Source organism: Ictalurus punctatus, chromosome 24, assembly GCF_001660625.3.
Source record: "Ictalurus punctatus breed USDA103 chromosome 24, Coco_2.0, whole genome shotgun sequence".
Classification (NCBI taxonomy): Eukaryota; Metazoa; Chordata; class Actinopteri; order Siluriformes; family Ictaluridae; genus Ictalurus; species Ictalurus punctatus.
In genome coordinates this window covers 3,152,926-3,162,699 of record NC_030439.2, presented here as the reverse complement: position 1 = coordinate 3,162,699, position 9,774 = coordinate 3,152,926, and the positions used below count along the sequence as shown (strand labels likewise).

General features: G+C 37.2%; 3 protein-coding genes across 6 annotated transcripts; 1 reads left to right on the top strand and 2 right to left on the bottom strand.

The window, feature by feature from the left end:
- Positions 1–640: 640 nt before the first annotated feature.
- Positions 641–4,787, bottom strand: LOC108257039 (hemoglobin cathodic subunit beta). Of its 4 annotated transcripts, XM_017454437.2 has the most exons (5): positions 4,468–4,787; positions 4,103–4,172; positions 3,288–3,407; positions 907–1,129; positions 641–815 (listed from the first exon to the last, which is right to left on the bottom strand). In XM_017454437.2, the coding sequence occupies exons 3-5, from the start codon at positions 3,332–3,334 to the stop codon at positions 687–689; spliced, it is 399 nt and encodes a 132-aa protein (XP_017309926.2). In that variant the 5' UTR covers positions 3,335–3,407; positions 4,103–4,172; positions 4,468–4,787; the 3' UTR covers positions 641–686. The 4 variants fall into 4 exon arrangements, with proteins under 4 accessions (XP_017309926.2, XP_017309924.2, XP_017309927.2 ...); XM_017454435.2 differs by lacking the exon at positions 4,103–4,172; XM_017454438.2 differs by lacking the exon at positions 4,103–4,172 and having other exon boundaries at positions 4,483–4,787.
- Positions 4,788–6,229: 1,442 nt separating this feature from the next.
- hbaa2 (hemoglobin, alpha adult 2) lies at positions 6,230–8,266 on the top strand. Its single transcript, XM_017454431.2, has 3 exons — positions 6,230–6,382; positions 6,502–6,709; positions 6,803–8,266. The coding sequence occupies exons 1-3, from the start codon at positions 6,288–6,290 to the stop codon at positions 6,929–6,931; spliced, it is 432 nt and encodes a 143-aa protein (XP_017309920.1). The 5' UTR covers positions 6,230–6,287; the 3' UTR covers positions 6,932–8,266.
- On the bottom strand, positions 8,107–8,916 carry LOC108257038 (hemoglobin subunit beta). The gene is made up of 3 exons (XM_017454433.3): positions 8,746–8,916; positions 8,414–8,636; positions 8,107–8,312 (listed from the first exon to the last, which is right to left on the bottom strand). The coding sequence occupies exons 1-3, from the start codon at positions 8,835–8,837 to the stop codon at positions 8,181–8,183; spliced, it is 447 nt and encodes a 148-aa protein (XP_017309922.1). The 5' UTR covers positions 8,838–8,916; the 3' UTR covers positions 8,107–8,180.
- Positions 8,917–9,774: the final 858 nt, after the last annotated feature.

Here is a 9,774-nt window from a genome sequence, read left to right as displayed (position 1 = left end):
TACACTACTGGTCATGTGACCGATGTGACAACTTTTTCACTGACGTGTGTGCTAATAATGACTGACATAACATAGAACCGCAGCTACAGTATCAAAGGAAACTTTATTCTCTACATGCTGTAAAAATAAAAATGTTATTTTTTAAAGACAGTATAATTATGCTCACCTAAGATTACAGTGAATTTGACATGTGAACTATAAATTGACCTCAGAACATGAAGGCACAATAAATAGGAATGAAATGTTTGCTGTGCTGGCGGTATGAACAGTATGACTATGAATTTACACACGTGACAATTACCCCTCTCTCCCCTATAATAAATAACATGCAACACTGAAGTGTTAAAAACAAACACATGCTCACTTAATATGTGACTTGGGATTATTAACAAACTCAAACGATCTTAATTTTCACATGAATTCATTTAATGTAACCTGATGGATACATACATTTAATAAGTAGTCTTTAAAAAAAAAAAAGAAATTATGACTAATATTACATGAAGGAGAATTTTTATCAAGCTGTTCCACTTTTAATCACATGAGTAAAGTGGTGAATCATTAAATAATAAAACCGACATTTCATTAGTTACTCTTCGTATGCTCTGTGGGTGGAAAAAAAGTGTACTAAATTCAGATGGCTCATTTAAACATTTATTTGTTGCACTTATGTCTTGATGGAAAGTTTAGAAGTAGCGGCTGCTCATAGCGGCTACGACGACTGCCAGAAACTTCTGCCATGTAGCCTGAATTTCAGGGGTGAATGCGGCTCCGAATTTGTTCGCGATCACAATGGTGAGACAATCGGCAAAAAGCTGCGGGGGAAATGCCATGTTATAAAGCAGTAGATGATACAGGATGATAAACAGAATATACTTTGCTTTCTAAAGGGAAGAGACGACGTACCCTGAAATTATCGGGGTCTACGCTGAGAATCTCACAGTGGAGCTGGCTCAGCTTCGAATAGGTCTCCTTGATGTTGTCCAGGTTCTTCACTGCGTTGTCCAGAGCGTTCAGCACAACTTTGCCATGGGCAGTGACCTTGGGGTTCCCCAGGATGGCAGCTACACTGTTCAAATTTCCAAATTTGCCAAAATAGCGCTGGGTCCAGGGGTAGACAATCAGTACTCTGTCACAAATTAAAAAAATAAATACATACATAAAAATTTCAGAATATTGGAAACATGTACTAGGCTAATTATGTCAAATAATTTTAGAATCATGCAGTGTTCTGGCTTGATACACCAGTAAAATTTAGGTTTATCAGATAGCTTTACCTTGCCAGGGACTGAGGCCCAATCTCATCGACATTGATTTTGTCCCAGAGATCTGCAATGGCACTCCGTTCTGATTGTGACCAAGAGACCATAATGACTGCCTTTTTTTAGTTTTAAGTTTTACAGTGCTGACTGCGTGATTCAGGGAGTTTTAATTCACTCTACATCTCCTCCCCCAGCAAGACGTAGAGACCAATTGTCTATAGTAAAGCACAACCGGTGGAATGGTTTTCCATTCCAAGGTTTAACCAAGGATATTAAATGGAATTATTACATTGTTAATATTTAGCAAAATGAGCATAGTGTTCCATTTCTTTTTATAGCAAAAATATATAACGTTTGTGATATACTGATATATTAGTCATAACAAAGTAGCCTACTAATATGCATTTCATAATCTGTTTATTCAAATTTTTATTTATTTATTCAGATAACCTTTGTCTGTTTATCGAATGGTTACAATAAAAGTATAATATGCTCAAAAAAAAAAAGAAAGAAAAAGATAATACTTGGTTAACGAAACTTATCCGAATTTATTGTCACATTCAGTTGTCATCCAGTGAGTTTTAACATTATCTTGGCTGCATTTTAATTAAAATTTTAGATTAGGCACGTTTCTTTTTATCGAATAGCTCCGACCTGTTACACCCATTACATTTTAACTGGGTGTAATTATCAGCTATATCCCAGTACGTTAAGTTTTTTTTTCTTTTTTATCATTTGTCTCAGGGTTTTTATCCTCAGACGACCCAAGTTCTCAGGCGTCATTATCAAATGAACTGGATTAATGCTTGTTATAACCACCACATTCGATATCTCTATAGTAGCCTACTTAGGAAAACCAACCACTAAAGACAAATAATAAATGTCATGTTATAATAATAATAATAATAATAATAATAATAATAATAAAACCTCTCAGAATCTATACTCACTGTGGTTTAAATGTAATACCATTTGAGTCATTTCTGTAACCCATTGCTGGGTCGATATTCAACAGAACACACGTTGGGTTAGTTTGACCACACACGTTTGGTTTATTATGACCCAGCATGGGGTTATATACTGCTATTTCTGGATTATTCAGCCTGTGTATCATTATTTATGACCCAGATAGGGAGCTGGAAAACTTTTTTTCTGAAAGTATTCTAAAGAATATAATAAAAGTTGTTCAATGTACTGTAAATTTGATCATAAGTCAGAGTGTTGATCCTAGACCATACAGTGGAAGGAGTGTAAAACTGGTGCTGTCTAGAATTTATTTTAAGTTTATATAAATTGACTTCTTAGCTGTGATTCTATATGATGATATATTTCCTTCTGAAACAGGAAGTCAGAATGACATCATGTTAATAATTCCTTAAATTTATACAAGTGCTTTACATTGTATGGGTGGGAGTGGGGTCTCTTCCTCCACCTGGATAATGTGATGGCAGTCATAGTGAACCAGAACACCCACCACACAGTATCTGTTGATGGAGAGGTAGCCAGTTAGCCAATTGGTAGCCAATTCAGGGTTGGAGATTATTAGGGGGGCATGATAGATAAAGGCCCCTTAATAATCTCCCTATAAAAGATGGGAATTTCACCAGTACACCGGGATAACCCCTACTCTTACAAGAAGGGTCCTGGGATTTTTAATGACCACAAGGAGTCAGCACCTTGCTTTAAGGTCTCATCTTTTTTTATTTTACAGTATAGTGTCCCATCATTATACTGGGGGCATTGGGCTCCACATAGACTTCAGGGTGAGCACCCCCTGGTGACCTCACTAATAACACTTCTGCCAACAACCTTAATTTTCCAATCCAAGAACTGGCCAGGCAACATCCCTGCTTAGCTTCTCTGTGAAACCAGGCGAAAGCTGCAGGGTGATATTGCTCTGGTCGGATTGAAATGCTTGACTGACTTATACAAGTGTCAGTTGATTTTGAGATCTACTATACAAACCTGGGAGTATTAGCTAAATATGGAGAACTGCAAAGAGATAAATGGGAGCCTTTCACTTACTTGTACTGATGGCGAATTACCAACAGTGTATAAAGATGGAATTGCATTCTTGCTCAATCTGAAGAAGCAACATATTCCTGCACTGAAGAGCCCCAAGTTGATAAACACTCCTCCAAATGCCTGTCACAAACCAGAAGTTCATACATCCCACCTTCTTGGTAGGTAAAAGGAACAGTGATGCACAACCAAAACACACTGAAAAAGCTTGTTGCTAACGAACAGCTACTGCTTCTAAGGGAGACGCTGCTGCAGAGCAAGACCTGTCTCAGGGGGCAAGACTTACTGTATATGGTTCTAATGAACATTTAACTGGACAGTCAATCAATCTCTAAAACCTTTTTAGATACAGTATCACATATCAGTGCCCATAAGACTAAGGGACAGAAAAAAGCTTGGGAACATACATTTGATTTCAGGGGCACTTTCATCTATAGTATGTCATAACCAGTAGTGCATAAATCAAAACTTTATTCCACAGACTGATCTTTGAAATACATGAAATAGAACATCCATGATTGAGAAGCAGGGATGTAGTGTTCTTTACTATCTGTATAAAGGTCGGTCTGTCTAGTTATAGTGACATTATTGTATATAGTGACATTGTGACCAAAAACAAAAGTTGCGAGAGTAACAAAGGGATTTTGTTTGTTAAATCTCAGTGCTATGATGCTCCTCTAAAAAGATACTAATAATAAAATAAAAGGATATGAATCAATTAATATATCAGCCTACATGCCTTGACCCTCATCCAGTGAACTGTGAAAGCTAGCATGCATGATAATGGACAGAAAAAAAAATATACACATTAGGCTTACCTGATGTTCAACTTGAAAATGAGCATTCTATGTTGTCTTCTTTCACTTAGACATAAATGGCTCCAAACCCCTACATTTCAACAAGGGCTAGTTTCCATTCATGCAACCCCATTTTCTACATGAACCCAGATTCTGTATTAAATAGCATAAACAGAATAGTTGTCCTCCGGTAATATTGGCACCCTTGGTAAATATGAGCAAAGAAGGCTGTGAAAAATTGTCTTAACCTTTAGATTTTTTTTTTAAGTCACAAAAATACTCTGGATATCAAACAATTGCAAACAAAACAGGCTTATCAAAACAAAAAACTTTGTTAAATTTAGGCGTGCAACAATTAGAGGATGGTAGCCAGATGTGAGGCTTACTGTTTGCTTAGGCACCTGGTGATTTCAGATGAGATAGTCCAAATGAATGGCTACGTCAATCAGTGGAGTCGAGAGACATGTTGTCAGCCAGACAAGCCAGTTTGGTGACTGCCTCCTGGTTGAAGATCACTTTGAGGGCAGGCTTGTTCCATCTGCTTCCTGCAGAGAGAGTACTGAATCCCAGTGCGTATTTGGTGGGACTCATGCTCCCTTGGGTGACCATCAGGAGTTGTTTGCCTTTGGATACACTTCCACATGTATCCTTGCTCCTAGCTCCTCTGGAAGCTTCCTCACTCCTTGTTTCTCACTTCCTTGCGTGATTAGAGAGAACCACCCAGGGTGTGATTGGAAACAAGTGTGCCAATTGGAGCATGTTGGTGGAGCCAGGTGTTGGGGATTGTAGGCCGTGGCAGCCTTGTTTGTAAGTCTCATTCTGTTTTGGGACTTGGAGTTCCTGGTGGATTCTGAAGTTGGTGTGACCGGGGAGAATTCCCCAAAAGCATCGCTGCGCAAAGATCATTGTTAAATAGTAGTTAGCATCACACTGGACATGCTCTCTAATACAATCTAAATTTTGAGATGCTTTTGGAAAATGTTAAGAGATTCAAGTAGATTACCTTGATGTTGTGCAGGTTCTTCAGTACCTTAGGGATCTCCAGGACCACACATATACTGTTCTAATCTCCTGATTTGCTGACATAATGCTGAGTTTAAAGTAGACAATCAGCACTATTGAAAAAGAAGAAGATGTTAGAATCATCTATACACTCATTCTTTCATCTTCAGTAATCGCTTTATCTTTTTCAGGGTCACAGTGGATCTGATGCCAATCCTAGTAACATTGAGCACAAGGTAGGACAAGGTCTCTTTGTATAGGATGCAGTGCATACACACATTCACACACTCACACCTAGGGTCAGTGTTAGATTAGCCAATCTGTGCATGTTTTCGGAAAATGGAATAAAAACTGAAAACCCAGCAGAAAACCATGTGGGAACCTGGATGAAACCCATGCAAAAAAAAAGCCAGGCACTAGCAGCTGTGAGGAGACAATGCTACCCACTGCACCACCATGCCAGCCATCATCCATTATATTTTTGTCAAATTACTTTAGAATAATATGATGTGTTATACACCAGTCAATAGACATTGTACGTTTATAAATTCCTAGTGCTTACAGAGCTTTACCTTGTCAGGGCTTGGGGCCTGATCTTATAATTAATAAAGTAATCCATATATGAATGAACATATATAATCAATGATATGATGCTGAATTAGATGATCATCTATATCTTGATCAGCTGTCATGTTACTTTTATCAAGCAGTTTACTGCAAGGGCTTTGTCCTTAATAAAATTCTTAGTTTTGATTTTCACTCATCAAGTCAGAACATAAATGCTGCTAAATGTAAAAGTTTTAGAGTGTACAGTGAGAGGGCCAGGAAAGTAGTCGATAATCAATTCTGAAACTGATTTAACAACCTAAAAAAGACATTGAAGTTCACAGTTCCTGTCAAGTGTTACCTTGATAATAGTTTGACACATTATGTTCATTACGTCATTCAGAAGGCTATATCGACAATCTATAAATGTTTTTTTTCCTCAAAAAACAAAACTATTGTCTCAATTTAGTGTTAATGTACATTTATTATGAAGGTTATCTGACACTGCAAATTGACATGGCCTTGGTGATTTAGTATGTTGGAGGTGGGCTTGACCATGTTGTGGGGTGTGGCATGTCTAGGAACTATAAAATACCTAGCTTCTCCAAAGCTTGTTTTATTTTCTTCTATCTTAATTAAAAAGCTGAAAAATACAAAAATGAGTCTGACAGATATAGATAAAACCCTGGTCAAGGCTTTCTGGGGTAAAGTTTCCGGAAAGGCTGACGCTATTGGCCATGAAGCTCTGGTGAGGTAAGGCTGCAAAATATAATTTCTTATGTAAATTAAACCAGTGGCCAAAACTAAAATTTTTTTTTTTAAATCAAACACTTTGCCGTATGCACACCGACTTTTTCCCCCCCTCACAACAGAATGCTTCTTGTCTACCCTCAGACCAAAATCTATTTTAGTCATTGGCCTGACCTCTCTCCTGGCTCTGAGTCAGTAAAGAAGCATGGCAGAACCGTTATTGGCGCACTGAACGATGCTGTGGTTAACATCGATGATCTTGTTGGTGGTCTGAGTGCCCTAAGTGATCTGCACGCTTACAAGTTGCGCGTAGAACCAGGAAATTTCAAGGTAAGCTGTGGTCAAATGCCGTCATATAATGCTACAAAAACGAAAAGGTATTAATGTATTGTTCACACTTTTCTTTGTCATCTTTTGCTTCAGATTCTATCTCACAACTTTCTCGTGACCCTCGCCATCAATTTTCCTGCTGATTTCACTCCAGAGGTGCACATTGCTATGGACAAGTTTCTCGCCGCTGTGTCTGCAGCACTTGCTGATAAATACAGATGAAGGGGGGGCGGTCATTGTTTTCAAATCAACATATGAACAAATTTAAAATTAAAGGAATACATTAATTCTTACAAAGACTCATACATATCATACATGCTCCACAAAATATATATCGTTTCTATAAATTGTTTTTTTGTATAAAGTGACGATAACCGTGTTAATATGTCTCACCAGCAGATGAACAGGTAAACAGTGAATGAATGAATGATTGAGAAATAAACAATAGCTTAATTTAGATTAGATCGGGTGCACAGGTAAATGAAATTCAGATACGAATTCGAGTGCAAATATTTGCAATTTATACCAACAACATATTTAGGTTATGGTAAATAATACCGAATATGATTCCGTAATAACAGTAATATGGAAAATTACATTCATAATATCCATTTCCCTTTCTCATTGTGGTATAAACATTCCCTAACAGACATATATGTCCATTAATTGCATTTAAATTGCAATCTTTTTTTTGTATCTGCGAACAGTTTCGGACCTTCTTACCCCCTCAACACAATGTTTCTATTATCGCTTATAACTTCGAGCCTGCGTCATCTCAGGTTCGTCAATGTAGATGCTAAGGCCTATAGCTATGAACTATTAACAATACAAATATCCACTGAATAACACTAAGCGTGTTCATTTTCCTATTTTCATAAAATAATAATAAAAGCGTGAGGGACTTCAGGAATTACTCGATCATTATTCCCACAGAAAGACGTGTAACCTTTCCTTAGAACTGAAAAAAAATGTCTAATTTAGTTGCTTTAACTTCTACGTTGTGAAAATTACTACAATTTTAAAAGTATATGTAGATGTTTGAGTCAACACTGGCTATTGGTTAAGCGAACAATAGTTAAAAGTTTAACGTATCGACAGAGAGGTATAATATAAGCACACGTACACAGTTTAATTTTATTTATTTGCTTGTTTGTTTGTTTATTGGTGTGGCCTCTTATTGAATAACTAGACCAATGGATCATAATCCCATGTCATCAGCAAACGCCACTGAATGTACAAGTGAGCTAATGTTTGTTGCGTCCTTATAAATAAAAAACACCACATTTAATCTTCTAGTTCTAAAGTTACATACTTGAAGTTTACAGTCTACATATGTTTCACAATTTATATTATAACTAGTTGCATGGCTTTCAAGAGAATACAATACAAAGAATACGTGTTGTTTAACGTTTTATTTCGTGTTCTAGTCACAGAGTGAAAGACCTGCACATCTTTATATTATGATGCGTGTTTAGTGGTACTGCTTTCCCAGAGCAGCCACGACGACATTCAGGAACTTCTGCCAAGTCTCGTGCACTTCAGGGGTGAAGACTGAGGGTCCGAACTTTGCGGCCAGAGTTACGGTAAAGGTGTCACCAAGAAGCTGAAAGTTGACAAATAAAAAGTCATAAACTGGAGTTTTCCATTACTGATATTCTGTAGATTTTTTTTGTTGCATTCTGTAGTCACTGAAATCAGACGTACCGTGAAGTTGCTGGGATCCACGTGCAGTTTTTCAGAGTGAAGCGTACTCAGCTGAGTGTAGATGCCCTTAACGTTGTCCAAATTTTGCACAGCTTTGGTCAGACCACCAAGGACCACCTTTCCATGGGCAGCAACCTTGGGGTTTCCTATGATGGCTGCGGCATTGGATAGATTACCAAAGGAAGAAAAGTACCTCTGGGTCCATGGATACACAATCAGAAGTCTAGACAACAAGACACACACGTATGTTATCTGCAGTCTGCACCGAAAGAGAAACATGCGAGACTGAAATTTTTGGAGGTATTTCGAATTTTCACATAGCATAAGCCTACCTGGCCAGGGCCTGTCCTCCGATTTCGTCATGGTTGATCTTTCCCCAAAGGTCAGCGATGATATGGCGCTCGGCGTCTGTCCAATGAACCATATTGATGTCTTAATGAATTCTTTTACTTCTTGAGCAAAACCTGTTCCGAACGAATCTTTACCTATTTTGCAGCGGGGCTCTTTTTATTGACGCTGAAAATGCCCTCCCTGGACTGAAGGAAAATACTGATTGGACGAGCTCCTGAAGAGGGCAAGCTCCAAATAGATCGGCGGTGCGCCAAGCATCCAACCCTTTTGGCTAATAGTAGGGTAATTAGGGCGTTTCTTTTTCTACTCACATGCACGATTAGAACATATGTTTTCTTCAAAATTGATTTTTAAAAAAAAAAAATACCATTAAAAATTGTATTAAAAAACGAGACCGCAGAGGCATTTAAATGAACGAAAAGACTTAAGTCAAGTTTGAAGTCTTGAATTTCACACAGACTTCAATTAATTATGTCGAGGCATAGGCTATATTAATATAGTTTACAACATACTACAATCAAAATATTTAACGTCTTTTAAATGTAAATGTGAATATTATTTTAAAAATAGGACTGAAAGGACCGCTTGTCTGAAAACTTAAACGACCAAACCCCGTGGGTCCTTTTGAATCTATTAATAATTTTACATCTTTGCTGAATTAAAAACTAACTCTAAAGAATCCTGAAAGAATACTGTGTTTGTTTGGCTTTTATCCCGGTGTTTGTTGTTATTGTCATGAATTATTATGATTAGTTTTAGTCATCTTATTTGGGTGTGTATTATATTACACCTTTGATTAATTTAAGACTAATCCTAAATAATGCTTAAATAATACTGTGCTTCTTCTTCTTCATCATCTTCGTCTTCTTTTAATAATAATAATAAAAATAATAATAATAATAATAACCGCTGTTATTGTTCTAATGTATTGTTATGTGTTTTAGTCATCTTATGCATTTTCTTCTGTGTGTAGACTACATTTGTACAACTAAAAGTTATCTGAGGTTATT